The 20,040-nt window shown below is 33.7% G+C and overlaps 2 protein-coding genes across 2 annotated transcripts; both read right to left on the reverse strand.

The window, feature by feature from the left end:
- Positions 1-284: 284 nt before the first annotated feature.
- Positions 285-3,149, reverse strand: LOC131600255 (probable L-type lectin-domain containing receptor kinase S.5). Its single transcript, XM_058872441.1, has 3 exons — positions 2,436-3,149; positions 1,646-2,356; positions 285-1,319 (listed from the first exon to the last, which is right to left on the reverse strand). The coding sequence occupies exons 1-3, from the start codon at positions 2,944-2,946 to the stop codon at positions 466-468; spliced, it is 2,076 nt and encodes a 691-aa protein (XP_058728424.1). The 5' UTR covers positions 2,947-3,149; the 3' UTR covers positions 285-465.
- A 1,824-nt stretch (positions 3,150-4,973) lies between these two features.
- LOC131595876 (uricase-2) lies at positions 4,974-14,688 on the reverse strand. The gene is made up of 8 exons (XM_058868383.1): positions 14,440-14,688; positions 13,943-14,035; positions 13,726-13,801; positions 12,853-12,962; positions 11,988-12,079; positions 5,991-6,164; positions 5,755-5,845; positions 4,974-5,346 (listed from the first exon to the last, which is right to left on the reverse strand). The coding sequence occupies exons 1-8, from the start codon at positions 14,644-14,646 to the stop codon at positions 5,263-5,265; spliced, it is 927 nt and encodes a 308-aa protein (XP_058724366.1). The 5' UTR covers positions 14,647-14,688; the 3' UTR covers positions 4,974-5,262.
- Positions 14,689-20,040: the final 5,352 nt, after the last annotated feature.

The raw sequence follows: 20,040 nt of genomic DNA on the forward strand, positions 1-20,040 counted from the left end.
TTAACACAACAACAACACCGATCAAGACTTATTCTAACAAGAGGAATTGACTACATGAATCAACTTCTGTCATAATATCTTATCAAAGACTATATTTCTGCCATAATATTCTATCAAAGACTATCTTTCTATCCAATTTGTTAATCTCAAAAAGAAATTTAATAGTTTTTCTTATATTAATACCATTCATAAAGATTTTTTTTAATCAATCCACATGTTATCAAGAAGAGTACTCTAAGAAAAACTTAGCTAGTTAGCTAGTATCACATGGGCAGTGGTTTGAAGAAGATTCACATTGAGAGGTAAATATAGAGGGAACATTGAAAGGAAAACTTAGTTAGTTCTACATTGGCAAAATTTAGTTAATGAGAGTAAAACTTATCTATAAACAAGTAGTGTATTTTAGGAAGTTGATGTACAATGCAATGTCCTATAAACATTGTTATGTAGCTGCAAAATCACTCACTATTGATCATCATACTCTATACAAGTAGACATATTTTCCATAGATGTTGTGGATGATTGAAGCTCTAACTGATCAGTTCTAGACACAAAATCTGTGATTGATGTACAAGAAACCGATACATAAACTCCAGTAGGTCTCACTTCAGGTAACTCCATCAAAGGTTCATTTGGATTCAAAAAAATATGCATAACTTTCCTCATCTTTGGCCTAAACAATGAATCCGGATGCAAACATGCCAATCCAACCATCAAACCTCTTTTAGCTTCTTCCACATCAAAACAATTTTTCAGCTGTTGATCAACACACTCAAGAATTTGATTCTGAGCGTGTAAATTCCATACATAATCCACCAAACTATTATCTTCCATTACCCTTTTCGACCTTTTCCCGCAAATGACTTCAAGTATAACCATACCAAAACTATAAACATCTGATTCAGGTGTAGCTTTTCCTGTGAAGCCTATTTCAGGTGCTAAATAGCCTGGTGTTCCTGCTAAATTTGTAGTCACTGAGTCTTCGTTTTTTAGTAACCTTGCGAGTCCGAAATCGCCTAAATGAGCGTTGTAATTAGAATCAATCATTACGTTATTAGGTTTAACATCTCTGTGAACTACTGGATTTCCGCATTCTTCATGAAGGTAGAGTAATGCTGATGCTAATCCTGTTAATATCTTGTGCCTTGTTTGCCAGTCTAGAATGTCCTTGCCTATGAAGTGATCAAGGCTTCCGTTTTGCATGTAATCGTAAACTAAGAGAAGATTTTTGCCTTCATTGCACCAGCCTTGGAGTTGGACTAAGTTTTTGTGTCGAAGACGGCCGATGGTGCATATTTCGGCTAAGAACTCTCTTTCACCTGTTTAGACCATCAAAACAAATTGGTCAATAGTATAAGAAAACAATGATCAATGATAATACATTTTTAGTAATGTTGGATTTGATATTTTCTCGAATACAACCCCTCAGGAATACGGATATTGGACCTAATACACGGTGGCTCATAAACTGATTTAAGATAGGTTCTGATACCATATTAGATTTTTAACCAGACTTAATGATACAAAACTAGCTTTTTAGCTTGTTAAGTTCTATTTATGCTATATTTCTTCTACACAGGTTTAATTCTATTCAAGTTCAAAAAGATTTTCATGTCATAACTTTTAACCACTTACGAGAACATACCTTGCTTAGAGGTTGCTGAAATTTTCTTTACTGCTATGGTTTTTCCATTTTCCACCATGAACCCTTTATAAACACTTCCAAACCCACCTCTTCCCACAAGATTTTCTTTGCTGAACTTACAAGTAGCTTTTGACAGTACCTTGTAACCGAACATCTTAGGCGCATCTGCAGCCGTCCTTGATAGGCTTTCGATGTCTTCATTCCAATCACCCTTCTTATATCTTTTTTTCCAAGCTTCCCAAATAACAGAAAGTAAACTAACTAACACAAGAACTGGTAACACAATTATGAACACGAACTTGATTTTTCCAATAGCACTGTGTTTAACAGAAAGAGCAGGCAATGGCACTGATGTGAAAAACCAATTCAGGATTTGATGAGTTTCAGGAAAAGTCTTGCCGGTTGAGGCCGTAAAACCAACATAAACTGAGCTTGGAATTATATCAGGCAAGTTAATTGAATGGTTGAGAACACTCTTTAATTGGCTATTTGAGTATCCAATCGAGACCGAAATCATTTTAGTCCAGCCATTATAATCAACTTTAACCATTATGTTTCTTCCACTTTTAAGATCAACATTAGTGCTATTGAGACTACTAAAAGCAATTGGATTTGTGATGCTTGTTGTGACTATGCCAATATGGTTTCCATCTGGATCAAATTCATTCATGAATGTGTCTAACTCAACACCTATTTGTCGAAAACTCTCACCTGCACAACATCAACAGTTTAAGCTAAGATTAAAAAAACACAACTTCGAAAAAGTGATATTTTGCATAATTAAGTTTACCTTGTGCAGACCTATCAAACATGCCAAGATATGAGCCATAGCTATCATTTGGAGAAGGCCTATTATCTTGTGCAAATACTAGTGCAATTCCATCACCCGAGCTGGTCGAGTTTTTCAAGAACGGCGTGATCCTAAGAGTGAAAGTAGTCGTGATAATTGCCGGCCAAACATGAACTGGATGAGGGTACAAAACCCTTCCTACTTTGTTAGCTACGTCAGATGTCACAAACATAGAACCTGAACTGTTGCTTTGTTGTGTCACTGGCTCTGGTGTGAGACTTATATAACCATTTCCAGAAGTAGATGAACCCATACAAAGCAATTCACCATTGTTGCAGCTTTCGGGACTAAAAGAAATAAAGGAGAATGTGGTTGGACTATTTACAGTGCTTGTTGTAGCTGTTAGAGTTTTGATTAGCAAGGTAAAGAGAAATAAAAATATGAACATGGTTGTGGTAGAAAGCTCAGAAGTCAGAACAAAACACCTTAGTTTTAATCCTATTTTGTTCATTGTAAGTGTGTATAGATGTTTATATAGTGGTTATTATTATAAGTTCTGTGTTTTGAATGTTGTTTTGTATTTTAGTTTGATGCTGATCTTGATTTGAGAATCAAATATATGCGAGTTGTTGATTTATTAGATGCGTTGGCAAGTTTCCTTTCATATGGGACAAGTTTGAGAATAGACAAGGAGATGGGTGCTACTTTGGAATATGCATTAGTTTGTCGTTTGATGAATGTTTGACCCTCAACTGGATTTTCTCACACATATTTGGGTTTGTTCGGTAAAAATAGTTAATGGCCGATAAATTAGCTGAAAATTTATAGCGGATGACTTATGCTATCAGTTAATGTCTGGTAGTTGATGGCAAATGAGTAATACCTGAAAAAGTTAAGTGAACTCTTTGATAACTGGTAATTTATAGCTGATAGCTCAGCAGCTATCACTTACCCTTCATCAACTATAAATTATCAATTATCAATCATAAACTATCAATTATCAATCATCAACTATAAGATATTAGCTATTTTTACCAAACAAAAACTTGAAGTTTATTAAACGGGTTCGTAATAATATTAATAATTGAATCAATAAACTTTTTATTATTTATAATTAAGTTTATGGACTATAAAGTATTGAATCAAACTCTTGATATTTCAAATGATTAGTAATTGTATTTCAAATGATTAGTAATTGGTTCTCTAAATTCAAGGATCTAATTAATTTTTTTTTAGTTAATATAGACTCTTTGAAACCAAGCAAGTGGATACTTTGCACCATCAACAAGATTAAAATATTTGAAAATCCTTGAATAGTTAAGTTATTGGGTATTCGTTCATAGAAATCAATTTATGTAATTCACTACTAGTAAGATACCCGTGCGATACATATAAATTTTTAATAAATGATTTAATTACAAATGAAAAATATTATATAAATTTAATTATATTAAATAATTATATAAAAAAGAATTTGGAAGATGAAGATAAAAAAAATGAAATTTTAACATTTAAAAATAAAAATTATCTCTCAATTTATAGTAATTGTTGATTAAAATAAAATAGATACTTTGTTGATAATGACCCGTGAAATAAAAAATTTATTTGATCTGATATAAAATATATTTAAATACAAATGTAAAATGAAAAATAATCATATGAATTTAATCGTATTAAATAATCTTTAAAAAAATCGTGAAATGAAGAAAAGAAAAAAAATTAAAAATAAAGATATTATCTCTCTAATAAAAACAATGATTGATTAAAATAAAAAAGTATTATGTTGATAGTGACCCGTGATATTACAATATTTTTAATTTTATTAAAATTAAAAAATAAATTATTTTTTAGAGTTGATACATAAATAGAGAAAAAAAATTAAAATGAAAGTAAGAAAGTGTGGGAAGAAAATTTGAGAGAAATTTGAAATTTTAATTAAGAAAGAGAAAGTGTGTAATGATCGATTAAAATAAATTAAATATTGTATTGATACCCGTGAGATAAATAAATATTTAATTTTATTAAAGTTAAAAAAAATATATTATTAATAATTTTTGTGATTAAATGGAAAAAAAATTAAAATGAAAGTAAGAAAGTGTGGGAAAATGAAATGTGAAAGAAATTTGAAAATTTAAGTAAGAGAGAGAAGAAGTGTGTTGGGGAGAAAAAGTTGGTTATTGAAAAGTTAAAAAATTGAACCAATGAGAGGCCGACAATTGGCGCTTGGTTATTGAAAGATTGAAAAAGTTATATGTGATTTTGTTAGTTACTGAATTGCCCTTTTTTATTTGTAAAGAAATTTTTAACTAAGGGCATAATAGTCAGATTGGTCAATCTTTTATTAATTGTTTGTATAGTAGATTAGTTCATCTCATGCCAATGTAGGTTTAAGATTGAATCTATTCATGTCTCCTATAAATAAATGCGCTGATTTGCTTTGCATTTGACAATTTCATCTGCTAATATCTTTCTACTAAGCCAATCAGGTTTGCAAAAATCATTATTGAATGACCAAAATACAGCACACCACAGCATCAATATCATAAACTGTAACTCTATTATTTCACTCCCCTTATGTACATAAGGAACTTATTAGACTAGACTTAGTTGGAATTTCTGAAATCGAAATTATGCATAACCCAACAGTTTTGATCATTGGTGCAAAGAAAACTAAACCAGTATTAACATTAATATCACATGTTATTTGAAAGCAACATCTCCGCTTCCATGTACACTTATTACATTATCTTAAGTTATGACGAGCACCATAGCATAAGCTGCACCACCAATTGACCAGAAGGGACGAGCTGAGATGGTTTAGTAGTTTCTACATCCTTGACCGACTGCGGGACAAGCTAGCTTCAATTGACCCATGTGGCTCGTCCGTTGGTAAATACACATCATCATTAAACTGCATACAATTCATTATATCATTTAACAGCTTTACTGAAGTTATGGTAGTATGAAAAATCTATAGTTTTGCAGTAACTGTTAAAGTTTTAAAAATGGTGATGGTACAAAGAACCTATATTTTCTGGGGACATTCAAATGGTGACATAATCAAAAACATTGAAACTAATACTTTGGCATAAAGGAAAATAAATATATAAATGGGTTTTGTTAGGTTTATCATTTGACACACGGAGGGAAACAATTGACATTTGTTCATGTTTATTTGGTTTCATCTCTTAACTTCATGATTTTTGGTCGACTTGGCCTATAAAGGAAGATACTCAACACTCAAGAGTAATAAAATCAGTTAACAATTCTAATGGGTTCTATCAACTTCGGCAATATATTCGGTGGAAATAATCAATACCTTTACAATCTGACCATCCTTGTTTGAGAGATTGACTGGTATGAAATGAATATTTGGCATCTTTAGTTGAATAGAAACTATGTCTGGAAACCTGAAGCATAACATTTAATTGTCAGTTGCAACATGACTATAGCATATCATATACATCAAGTTTTTCTTTCTATTTTTCTCTCACATTCAACAGATACGTAGATAGATTAACGCAGACATGCAGAAAGGGAAGGACAAAGAGAAACCTGTTTATCGTCGCGTTTGCCATCTGGTAGAGAGTGCTTTGAACTGATGGACTAAAGACTCCTTCTTTTGGAGGTCCAAAAAATGTGTCAAGCAGAACTTTTTTCACAGCCAGGTACTTGTCAGTAAAATAAAGAGGCTTCTGAGGGACGCTATATACTGATTCATATGGATACCTACAGCCACATTTCATTTAGAAGCATGAACTCAATTTTCCAAGTTAAAGAGAAATATGCAGGTGCAGTGATTTCATTTTCTGGAGGATGTGGTACAAACCTCCATCTTTTAGTTTTCGAATGATACAAAACATTGCTAGAAATTGTTATGAAATTTATCAATAATTAAGCCTACAGAATCAGCTTCTGAAAGATTGAGGAGTCTGTTGGATCACGATTTTAACAACTTTGCCACCAAAGAAATTACCGGGTCGAGTCGCGGATCGGTACGCTTTCTTTAAGACGTTTCGCGGTACTGCCAAAATTATGCAAAGCAGCTCTTAATAACCACGACGCCTCCAGGATAAAACAGCCCAGTTCTATACTATACGATTACTACTTGCACGGTAGATAATCGGTCTAGAAATACACCCTCAAATGGTACTAGGACCATTCAAATATGGTATGAATACCATCTTAGTATCTGGTATAAAGACCAGTCGTAGTAATTTCTCAAACCAAGAGAAATTTCAATAATTCTCTAAAGAGAATCCAAGAAAAACTTATACTTATAATTTCTCAACTCAAACAAGGAGAAATTAACATTATTCTCTAAAGAGAATTCAAGAAGGTACTCGGAAAATTCAACGAGTAGAAAGAAAGAGGGAGAAGTTGGCGCTTCGACAATTCGAAAGACGCAGAGTTATGAGAGTGAGGAAGGAAAAACTCAAATTAAGTTTTTGGTGTGTTTTGGAATGAAACAAGTGACTTCATTATATAATGAAATAAACTAGCTAAGATTTCTAATCTAAGCAATGTGGGACTAAGAAGTTTTTTCAACTAATATACAATGTGGGACTTCACTTAATGAACTTTTTCAATTCATCTCCCTATATTGGAATATATGCATAATGTTCCAACAATCCCCCACTTGAATTTAAAACAGTGTTTCAGAAATAACGTCAAACGTTTCTAAGATTGTGCATAAGCAGAGGTGTCTACGACTTGAACCTTTGCGTAGCAAGTAGGATTCCGATTCAACAAGAGTGGCACAATTGTCTTGAACTCTATCTCAGACATCAAACTCGCACACAACCTTTTCTTAAGGTGTATTCTAATAGCCCGTGCTTTAATGGCCCTGCACGTGTATCCCGGTTTAGTGAAGGCTCTAGGAATTCTGCCTCGAAATTCCATAGGAACCGGCCTCAGTTCCACAATCACATAGGTGAGTCTATCAAGAGTACTCCTGTAGCCTAGGTACTCCCTCATACAAAGTATAGATCTCATTAAGAGTTTCTATTATCTCATCCTCTTATTACTTCAGGATTCATGCTTCTTTTATTTACTCTAGCATGATCAGCTCATATTACTCACAACTTGTTATTACCCATTGAACCTATTTCTTGGGATCTCCAGTCATTTAGGTCGGGTTACCATCATGAGCAACTCATTTCTGTATAGGCATTAGTCCCATCTTTTTTTAGATGTATTATGGACTTTCTCTCTAGCTAATCCTTTCGTCAAAGGATCTGCTAAGTTTTCATCAGTGCGTACATGATCCATTCTTACAGCTCCTTTAGAGATACAATCTCTAAAGGCATTGTGCTTTCTTCTTATTTGACGTCTTTTACCATTATAATAACGGTTCTCAATTTTTGCAATAGCCGCGGTACTATCGCAGTGGATCAACACAACTGACATAGGTTTTTCCCATAAGGGAATCTCAGCTAGCAAGCATCTTAACCAACTTGCTTCTTCACTAGCATTTGCTAATGCGATCATTTCAGACTCCATCGTGGACTGAGCCAGGATAGTATGCTTATTTGATTTCCAAGATACAGCTCCTCCAACTATGTTGAATACATAGCCACTAGTAGCTTCGGAATCACCTGACAAGATATTCCAATCTGCATCACTGTATCCTTCAAGTACAACAGGAAATTTCTGATAATGTAGACCGAGATATACGGTCCTTTTAAGGTACCTCATGACTTGCTCAATAGCTTGTCAGTGCTTGTTACTCGGTCTACTCGTAAATATGCATAACAATCTTACGACATATACAATGTCGGGTCTAATACAATCAGTGGCATATCTAAGGCTGCCAATGATGCTCGCATATTCAGTTTGTCTCACACTTTCACCAGTGTTCTTAAACAGTTTAACACTTGGTTTATAAGGTGTGCATGCAGGTTTACAATCAAAGTATTTATATTTCTTTAAGATCTTCTACACATAGTGTGATTGATCCTAAGAAATTTCTTGCACGGGTCTCGTGATCTTTATACCAAGAATCTCGTGATCTTTCATATCAAAGTTGTTACTCAACAATGATTTCACATCATTAATGGTCTGAATGTTTGATCCAAATATGAGTAAATAGTCTACATATAGACATATGATAGTGTAAATGCGATTCTCAAGTTTGTAATAAACGCATTTGTCACTTTCATTCACTTTATACCCATTCGATATCATTAAGTTATCAAACTTTTCATGCCATTGTTTAGGAGATTGCTTTAATCCATACAAAGATTTGTCTAACTTACAAACCTTGTTTTTCTTGTTCATGGATCACAAACCCTTCTGGTTGTTCCATATAGATTTCTTCTTCTAAGTCACCGTTTAGAAAAGCAGTTTTAACATCCATTTGGTGTACTATTAAATTATAAATAGCAGCAATTGAAATAAGTACCCTAATGGATGTTATTCTAGTGACAGGAGAGAAGGTATCGAAGAAATCTACATTTTCTCGTTGTCTAAAATCCATGGCTACAACAAGCCTTGTATTTATCAATAGTTCCATCATATTTTAGTTTCTTTTTCAAAACCCATTTACAACCGATTGGTTTGCAACCAGGAACCAAGTCTACTAAGTGCCAGGTCTTGTTAGATTCCAGAGAATCTATCTCATCATTAATAGCTTCTTGCCATGAGTCTACATCCAGAGAAGACAAAGCTTCTTGAAGATTTATTGGATCTTCTTCTACATTATAAGCCGCATAGTCAGGCCCATAATCTTTAGAAACTTTTACTCTTTTACTTCGTCGAAGTTCTATTTCTACATTTTTGTTGCTTTCTGTGCTTCTTATCACAAGAATGTGACTCGATTGAGTGCCCCCACTATTTCTCAATTTGAAGGGAAATTCATATTCATAGAAATCAACATCATTTGATTCTATGATCGCTTTTGCATTTAGGTCATAAAACCTATATGCCTTACTGTTTGTTACATATCTAATGAATACATATTCATATGCTCTATTAGCGAGTTTAACTCGTTTCGGATCCGGATTTCTGACATAAGCCAGACATCCCCAAGTTCTCAAATAAGACAAGATTGGTTGTCTTTTCTTTAATATATCATAAGGAGATATATTACTCTTTGACTTGGGAACTCTATTCAGGACATAACAAACAGTCAATAAAATTTCCCCCCACTAGTGAGGTGCAGCACCAGAATTCATCATAATTGCAACAAAAAATTCAATAAGAGTTCTATTCTTTGTTTCTGCTTTACCATTTATTTCAGGGGAATATGGAGCAGTCGTTTCATGTACAATTCAATGTTGTTTATAAAAATTATTAAATAAACTAGAATCATACATATTACCTATCACTACAAATTCTTACTAAATCATTTTCAAATTCTTTACAAAGTTTTTGAACTTATCAATTTCATTCACAAAAATATCATTCTTTATGATGATGGTGTACAAATCTACCCCAATAAATTGACTAAATATTTTCTTATTTATAAGAAGAAGAGAAAACATAAACATGATTCTTTATAATATCAGAAGTATACATGACATTCTTCAAGATTAAAGTCTTTTCATAGGTGGACCATGTTCCACTTCTCCAATATCGACAACATTAGTGGTGTGGGCATCTCCCAACAACACTTTCTTATCTTTAGTATTCGTGTATGTTTTAAACATAACACGATCATAACAACCACGACGAGAGACGCCTGTGTTTATCCACCAACCATCAAATCTATCAACCATGTTGATTTCAATGATCATATGAATAAATTTTCCATTAGCCAGGTTAACTCGTGCATTACGGGCCACACCAAGTTCAAGCATTACATGCTACATCTCTTAGCCATATGACTTAGTTTTCCACAGTTGAAACAAAAGCAAAACCACGTCATTTCTTTGAGGTGGTGGTTGTTGTCTAGTTGGAGCAATTGGGGCCATAGAAGGGTTCCCATTCTTAATTCGGTTCACAATATTGCAGTTCTAATTCTATAATGATTTGCCATATGGCTTTAGAACCATACCGAATTTATTTTTGTTGTTTAAAGCAACCAAGACTTTTCTATTTAATCATGTCTCTGATATTCTTCTTTAATGAGAATAATCAGTCTCTAAATAAAATATTATTTTATTTTCTAACAAGGCATAATTCATAAAAAACTTTCAAACTAGGGGCAGTTTGTCAATAATAAAAGAAATTCAAATTGCTTATAAATACATACCTTCAGTGATGATCTTATGAGCAATATTTTGAAGTTCGTGACTTTGAGTTTCTATGGACCTTTCAACTACCATCTGATACTTCACGTAGCTGCTAAAATCATTCTTCTGTTCTCCAGCTTCTTCAATGTCATACTTGTTTTTCAGAGTCTCTTAAACATATTTTGAAGTATCACAATTACTGTAATAGTCATACAGATCATTTGTGATTCTATTCAGAATGTTATAATCATTCTTTCTATAAGGTGATTTCATTCCTAAGCTGTAAATTGTTCGCTTTAATCTGTGCAGCAGATTCAGCTTCAACACTATTATGTGTTTCTTTTGATCCTCAAATTTCTTACCGTTAGTATGTTCGGTTGATCCAAAGGGAGCAACAAAATGTCCTCGGTCAAAATGTTAGCTATTTTTTTTCAACATTAAGAAGAAAATCATCATTTGTTGCCAACATTTGAAGTGACATCTCTCAAACATGACGGTTTGTCAAAGAAAGTATCCGCAGAAGTACCAATAATTTCTTCAGTAGCCATGGCAATTCGAAACGTCTTAAAATTGTTGGATCACGATTTTAACAACTTTGCCACCAAAGAAATTACAGGGTCGAGTCGCGGATCGGTACGCTTTCTTTAAGACGTTTCGCGGTACTGCCAAAATTATGCAAAGCAGCTCTTAATAACCACGACGCCTCCAGGATAAAACAGCCCAGTTCTATACTATACGATTACTACTTGCACGGTAGATAATCGGTCTAGAAATACACCCTCAAATGGTACTAGGACCATTCAAATATGGTATGAATACCATCTTAGTATCTGGTATAAAGACCAGTCGTAGTAATTTCTCAAACCAAGAGAAATTTCAATAATTCTCTAAAGAGAATCCAAGAAAAACTTATACTTATAATTTCTCAACTCAAACAAGGAGAAATTAACATTATTCTCTAAAGAGAATTCAAGAAGGTACTCGGAAAATTCAACGAGTAGAAAGAAAGAGGGAGAAGTTGGCGCTTCGACAATTCGAAAGACGCAGAGTTATGAGAGTGAGGAAGGAAAAACTCAAATTAAGTTTTTGGTGTGTTTTGGAATGAAACAAGTGACTTCATTATATAATGAAATAAACTAGCTAAGATTTCTAATCTAAGCAATGTGGGACTAAGAAGTTTTTTCAACTAATATACAATGTGGGACTTCACTTAATGAACTTTTTCAATTCATCTCCCTATATTGGAATATATGCATAATGTTCCAACAGAGTCTGATTTTAATATTATAACTCTTCTACATAGCTTACAGGAAGCCAACTTAGATCGTGCTTTTGATTATTAATATTTGCTAAAACAAGTGTCGGAAAAAGAAATTACCTCCACAAGGCAGTTATTTCTGTTGCCAGCATCCTTTCGCGTGTGTCAGGAAGTACTGTATACTTGTCTCTTATAAAGCCCTCAAAACCAGACTGCTCACAAGTCACAAAAAATCCAAAAGAAAATCAGATTGCATGTTCATAGCATGCAGCAAACCCGGAAACTGTATAGTTTCATAATAGGAGAAATAATATTTTATCTATTAGTACTTCAGATTTCTTTGAGGGGAGAGAGGATGGGAAGTAAAATAATACATATGGAGTACACTAAACACATCCTTGCAACAAAAGATGGGTAAACATTTGGAAGAAGCTTTGTCGAGTGACTCGTATTCACTGCTAAGTGGACAGACTCATATTCAGAGATGTAGACAAATTGACCAAACTCTATAATTATTCGCTGGATTCATGTGTGCATTTATTTTATTTTTTTCTTTAGAGCTCGGTTTGATGCTCTAACAAGCTTCTCGAAACAGGATCTCTAATAGTTGTCTAGTATAAATCTAGTGCGCAGGAAATATTTAATAAAAACCCAATGCCGAAACAGTTAACTCTGTCTGCTGAAAACACGGGAAATCCATGATCAGGGTATGAATCCCCTTCAACTATAAAACCATGGCAGCACTTCTAGGATCTGCCTACCTCCCAATGCCGTAGAAATTACTATTCTCAAATGATAAGATCACAAGATACCTTAGAAACTAACACATTTACTAAGTTACTGAATATACAATTATAAATGTGTATCTATCATTTACAGCCAAGGAAGAAATTTTAAAGACCGGAAAAAGGGCATACGAAAAAGACATTTGGAAAAACTACATGATAATTAAAGCACGAGTTCGTATTATATATTGCAATCTTACCTGGGTTGTTTTCAACACTGACAATCCTTCAATACCAGAAGTCAATTGCAGTGCACCAGACTTTTTTACTACTGCCTCTGCTGTATGCTTCTCAGATCCAAGTTTGAAACCTTGCAAAAACAAAATCAAAGAACTTGAGGATGGAAAAGAAACGGGATGGGTTGATGTGCATAAGGTATATCCTTATGCACGGTGCATAAATATTCAAATATTGTTTATATTACTCAAAGTATTATATTTATTACTCAAAATAGTACAAATATTACTCAGAACAATGAATATATTACTCAAAATAGTTAAAATTCGATATTACTCAGAATAGTGTAAATATTACTCAGAATAGTATACTTATTACTCACAATTAATAATTACTCATAATTAATAGATGTGTACAAATAATGCATATATTATTCATGAATTATGATATTATTATTTGTTTCTAACTAAAATGTTACTCGGAACAATTTAAATATTACTCGTACGAGACTTATGCACTGTGCATAAGAATATACCTTATGCACATCAACCTGACCCGAAAAGAATCAAAACATCTGTATATATTTATAGTTGAAAATTTCATGTATATGTCTTTTCTAACTAAAGATCCTTAAATAAATAATAAAACTGAAAAATGATTATTTCAAATCAATAGTGCCAATATTAGATAGCTCAAACTATCACCAAAATATTTCAGATTCTATAACAATAGAAACTTTATCTGTAAGTGTAAACAAAAATTAAATGCAATAGGTAACAAAGAACCTCTACTTTACAAAAATTAAATACAATAGCTAACAAAGAACCTCTACACAGTATGCAATATCTACATACACCTTCTGAAACAAGCAATATTCAAGCGTAAGTTTGACTAACCATGTTGATGAGGTTGACCATTGATACTAACCCGCTCCCACGGTTTCTCCACAATCTTTACAATTGCAGTGGTAACCTGCAGAAAAACCAAGAGTTTCCTTTTGTTCTTCTAAGTAATGATTGTAAAAGAAAAGGAACGGAGCAAGATAAAAAAAATATAACAAAAGTATGAATAATCTCTATATTGATATTAAATTATGAATTTTAAATCACCAACCTGCTTATAAAATGATGTGAAATGTTTGGCAAGTAGAATGGCAAAATCCTCCACAGAAAGTATTTCCGAACATTCCTTTGCTTTTGCATACACCTAATTGCACATCAATTCAAAATTCAAGTCGATAAATTTAAATACATATAAATAACATAGCATATTTTGTATTTTTACTACTGTAAAATGAATTTTTATTAGTACCAAAAATTGAATAATATTTTTTTGGCAAATGTTTTTCATAATGTATTAAAATTGTGTATTTGTTTATAATTCTAAAGATTTAAGCATATTGATCTACATAAATTATTTAAATAAACCAATCAGATCAATCTTAAAAAAAAAATGATAAACAATATTATCCTGTAAACAAAACAATTAAATCTGCAAACTCAACAAACCCAAATCTCAGATTAAATTTTCATAATAATAATCTCAGACATTCAAAATCAGCTGAAATAGTAAAAAAAAGTTCACAAAAATAACAAAGATGAGTAAGTTACGGTGTTCTTCATGGTGTCAGTAGCGACGATATCGGAATTATCATCGCGAATGTAGGAGTTGACGCAATCGGAAAGGAGGTTGATGCTGACACGCCACTCAACAACGAAGTGTTGTTGACCGTCTTTGCTCTTCCAAACGCGAGCTACTCTTACTCTCTCTTTCCCGTGACTCTGCTCGAATTCAAACCCTTCAATGTTTTTCGCCATCTTTTCTTTTTCTTTCCGTTTTTTCCAATAGCTTGTGTCTCGACATCGTTCTATTTATAACAACAATATTATAATTAGAGTTTAAACTTAGTGCCCTGACAATGTAAACAAACTTTACACATACATTCAATCAAAATTTTTACACTTGTCATGTCATATTAATTTTTTTAAATTAAAATTATGTTTTAATTAAATGTAGGGTTGTGATTGATTGACAGTGTAAAAATATTCTACACATATCCCTTTTCTCTTATAACAAACCAACAAATTATTTTATAAAAAATAAAACTATTTAAGAAAGATTAATATAAATCAAATTTGATTGTTTAGTTTAGTCGATAAGATTTTAATTATTTCATTATCCTACTACTTTAGGATTAGGACAATGACGTTTTGGGAGAGGACAAAATAGTATTTGCTGGTTTTAGTGTCATTTCTGTGTGCGCCTTGGCATTACTGACCCCAAAGAATTGAGTTTTTCTTTAAAGGCTAACAAATTGAGAGTATTCAATCTATAAAACAAGTGTGTGTTTAGATTATAAATTATATTTTTACATTAGAATATATGAATGTCAAATATTGTGATCATATATTTAGGGTTTATTATATTTTTATTGATTTTTTCTTTTTGTTATTATGAAAAATTATATATTAACTATAGTATAAATTTTGAAAATTTCTTTGGCCACCTCTCTATGGGGGTCACCCCCAGCGAAAATACCAAAATACCCCTGCTTCGGAAATGAACTTCCGAAGCGTTTTTTTTTTTGAAAAAATTGACTTATTTCGGAAGTTCATTTCCGAAGCAGGGGTTTCGGAAGTGAACTTCCGAAATACTGCGATTTCTGCAGATTTATCAAAACACTCCCCCTCCCCCCAATCATTTACCCTAAATCAAAACAAAAAGTGGCAAAGGCGAAAATTTGTGCAAACAGAATTCCAAAGCTGCATCAAGGCTCCAATCACACTGCTAAACAACATTCAAAAGCCCTCAATCCTAACACTTTGTAAGTTTTGAAATTTTTAGATCTATTATTCAAATGCATGTTATTTAGGGTTTTAATTGCATAAATGATATATGGTTAGGTTGTTAGTAGTATTTAGGTTGTTTAGAAGCATTTTGATTTGGTTTGAAGTTTGGTTTAGGGGTCTGCCATGGAAGTTGCAGAAAAGTCCATCGCAGGGGTGTTTCGGAAGTTCATTTCCGAAAACACCTCCCTCCCAGTTTTCGGAAATGAACTTCCGAATTGTATCAGAAGTTCAAATTTTTTTGTTTTTTATTTTGTCTCGCATATTAATCGATTTCAACTGTTTACAGGAACATGTCAGGCAACCAACAAGCACGCAGGACTGCGTCTTCTAAAGAGGGCGCTAAGGGAAGAAAGGGTTCTTCAAAGAAGGAGGTGAAAGAGGTGAAGGAGGTGAAGGTGGTGAAGGAGAAGAAAAAGCTTTTGACTGGTTCTGCTTCTCGTCCCCTGGGAGTCCATGGCTCGGACGTGCAGGCTCAGCCTTCAGGCGTGATCAACGCTGATGGTTCTGATACTGAGTGGGATGAAGATTGGTATAATTATCTTCATTCGGAGGAGTTCGCTCGTCGAGAAGAATAACGTGTTTTTATTTTGTTTGATGTGTATTTTGTAACGCTCGTCGGGCAGAATAACATGTTTTTGTTTTGTTTGACGTGTTTTGTTTTGTTTTGTTCGGATTTCGGATTGTATCGCACAGTGTTTTTGTATTGGATTTATCATGTTAATAAAAATACGTACTACTGTAAGTAACAAATGACGGAGGAGGTGTAACCGGGGCCGGAACATATGACGGAGGAGGTGGATGTCCGGAGGAAGAAGAACCGGAGGTACGTCCACCGCGAGACAAAGGAGCCAATCATTGTAAGCTATAGTTTATCATTATCATCTGGGGACGTCATTTCTAAAAAATCAAGATTAAAAATAATAAGATTTTTTTCCCAATTTTTTGTAATGACGTCCCCTGATGATAATGATAAATTATAGCTTACATTGATTGGCTCCTTTGTCTCGCGGTGGACGTACCTCCGGTTCTTCTTCCTCCGGACATCCACCTCCTCCGTCATATGTTCCGGCCCCGGTTACACCTCCTCCGTCATTTGTTACTTACAGTAGTACACCTTTTGAAAATTGGAAGCCTTTTTTTCTCCCCACCACTCTCTCATCCCCACCTACCCGTGTTCAACAATATGTAACTTTAATTTTATGTAATATTATCGTTGTAATCTTCACCCGATTAAATAAAGTGAATTGTTGTTGTTTTTCATTTTATTCTGTCCAGACATATTTTCGGAGGTTCATTTCTGAATTCTCCAAGGGGGGTGCGTTCGGAGATGAACTTCCGAAACACCACATTTTCTGAAAATGTAACTTTATTTCGGAGATGCATCTCCGAAACCAATATTTTATATTAAAAAAAACACGTTTTCGGAAGTTCATTTCCGAAAACATCTTTTTTTCAAAAAAAAAGTACGGTTTCGGAAATGAACTTCCGAAACAAGGGGTAATGTTGTAAATTCACCAGGGGTGGACAAGAAGGTTAGGAGGTGGGTGAAGAAAAAACCTAAATTTTTTTATAATGTCAATTCATCACTATCATCTCTTTTGTATTATTTTATAGATAATTAAAATAAAAGTGAAATTTCTTTCAACATACTATGATTAATTCATTATGTAAAATTCTTTTACACTAATATATTTTATTTAAATTCAAAACATTATTACTTATTGTTCAGGTAACTTTTTCTTTGTAAATATATGCATGTGCTTAAAATTTGATTTTTATGTTATTTTCATTAAAAAAAATTATATAAAAAAATATTAAATATTTTTAATGTGAAAACAGTTATTTAAAATTGTAAACTAATAAAATTAATTTTGTTTGAACACAAATTAAAACTACACTAAAAAAAAAGTTAAGGGGACGAAAAAAATAAATTAATTTTATTAAAATTACAGAGACGGAAAAAATTTCATTCTTATATATGAAAATGAAAAAAAAAACATATCACTTTATAAAAACAAAATATATATTTTACTATGTGTGTATCCTTAAAATGTGTATAAAATGTGAAAGATAAAAAGTAAAAGAGATAAAAAAAATAAAAAAGAAAACTCAACACATTATAATTAATTATAATTATAATGTAACAATTGAAATTCATTATTTTTTTAATTTTTTATATTGTTTTCTCTCTCTTTTTTTCTTCCTTCTTTTACTCTGTCTAATTTCTTCATCATTTACATTAAAGCAACTTTTACTTTACTTCTTCAGTTTTCACTAACCCTATCCTTTGAGGTTGACTCTCCTTTGCATGCTTTTGTTTTGAAGGACACTGTCTTCTTCAAGTAAGAAAGATTATGTTTTTTTCTCTCATTAACTCGTTATCCTTTTGCATGTTATTTGTGGATAATTTTTAACATTGAAGTTGAGCCCCTTTACATTTCTTCACCAGAAATCCACCATATCAACCATCAATTTATTTGCTTCAGTTTTTTTTCACAAATCTACTGAACCAACCTTTATCATGGTTTTCTGTAGGTCATTTTCAGAACATTGGAAAAGGTCTTTTCGCTTTTGCATGTAATATCTTTGTGATTCATGTTGGGTTTGGGTTTCCTTCCTATGTGGAGAAAAGCCCAAATATCAATAGTACACTTGTCTCACTTATTTAAGTGGAGAGTGTCAATTTGGATTCAGAAGAGAGATAGAGAAAAAATAAGGGTTCAAAAGAGAGAAAAGATGAGAGAAACCCATTCCTGTTTTTCTGCACAAGTCCCACTAAATCGACGATCCCTGATTCGTTAACCGTTGGATCGAGCGGAAATTTTGTGGGCGTGTTCGAAACTCATGTATCTAACTTTTGACCATTCATAATTTTAAAACAAGGTCTGAGCTGAGAGATATGTGCATCGCATTGGAGTTGCAAATTTAGGTTATTTTTCAGCTTTTTTATTCTTATTTGTAAGTTAATTGTGCTTTGTGATTTGCGGTTGTTAGCACTTATTTGTGAATCACTTTAAGACTCTCTTGTACCCTCAATTGATTATAGTGGAGCTTTTTCTTTGGTATGGAATATTAGAGTATATAGTATTATACAGAATTAGATTAAGTGATATAGTGTAATAGTGAGCTGGCAGTGACACCTGTCACTGCAGTCACATATATATACCACACTTTGTAACTAACTCAGTTAGAGTTTTATTATCAATATTACAACAAACTCTCTTACTCTCTCTTTCTCTCTGCATTTCTCTTTTTCTATTATGGTATCATGAGCTTCTGATCCTTACGATCATGGCTTCTGCTACGAGTTCCGCAAGAACGGCGAATGATGGAGATTCATCATCGTAACCACCAATTTCGTCTTTGTTGAAGAACGCGTTCAAGACGTTCGCTCAACAAAATAGCATCAAGCTTGATAACAACAACTTCCTCTCATGGAAGCAACAGGTGGAAGGCATCATACGCATTCACAAGCTGCATCGTCACCTTGTGAATCCTGAAATTCCTCCACGATTTCTCATGACGGAAGATCGTGAATCGGATTCTGAGAATCCGGCGTATCAACTATGGCTTCAAGAAGATTCTCTTCTGTTTACGTGGCTCTTGAAGATGCTATCTGATGTGGTTCTTCCACGCATTGTCAAATGTGTTCACGCACACGAGATCTAGTCCGTTATTGATCAATTTCAACGCACACAAGTCTATGCCAAATCGCGACAACTTCGCTATGAACTTCGCAGCATGGAGAAGGGAGATCGCACGATTGCACAGTACCTAGGTCGAATTCAACAGATCTGTGACATTCTGGAGTCAATCGGAGATCCGGTTTCTCATCGCGACCAACTTGAGACGATTGTTGAAGGTCTTCCACCGGAATATCAAGCCCTAGCGTCAATCATCCAATATCGCGATGAACCGTGTGCTCTGGTAGTTGCAGAAACGATGCTTCTCTCTCATGAAGCTCGTCTTGATCGTACTCCTCGCAACGTATCTCAGGATTCTCTCTCTGTGAATCTTACTCAAGGTACCTCCACTCCTACTGTTAATTCTACTGTTTCTACTGCGTCTGATGCTCCCACACCGGAGTCAGCACCACCGTCGGAGTACTCTCGTGGTGGTCGTGGTGGCCGGTTTTCTCAGACCAGAGGAGGTGGTCGCAATGATGGACGTAATTATGTGCAATGTCAGATCTGTGCCAAGACTGGTCATGATGCGAAAGTGTGCTACTATAGACTTGATGTTCGACCTACTTCTGGAGGTCAATGGCATGCACCTGCTCCTTGGTATCAAGGTGCACCTGCTCAACAACAACAGGCTGCTAGTCAGTGGTATCCTCCTCAATTTGTTCAGTGGCGTGCTCCA

The sequence above is a fragment of the Vicia villosa genome, linkage group LG4, assembly GCF_029867415.1.
Source record: "Vicia villosa cultivar HV-30 ecotype Madison, WI linkage group LG4, Vvil1.0, whole genome shotgun sequence".
NCBI lineage: Eukaryota > Viridiplantae > Streptophyta > Magnoliopsida > Fabales > Fabaceae > Vicia > Vicia villosa.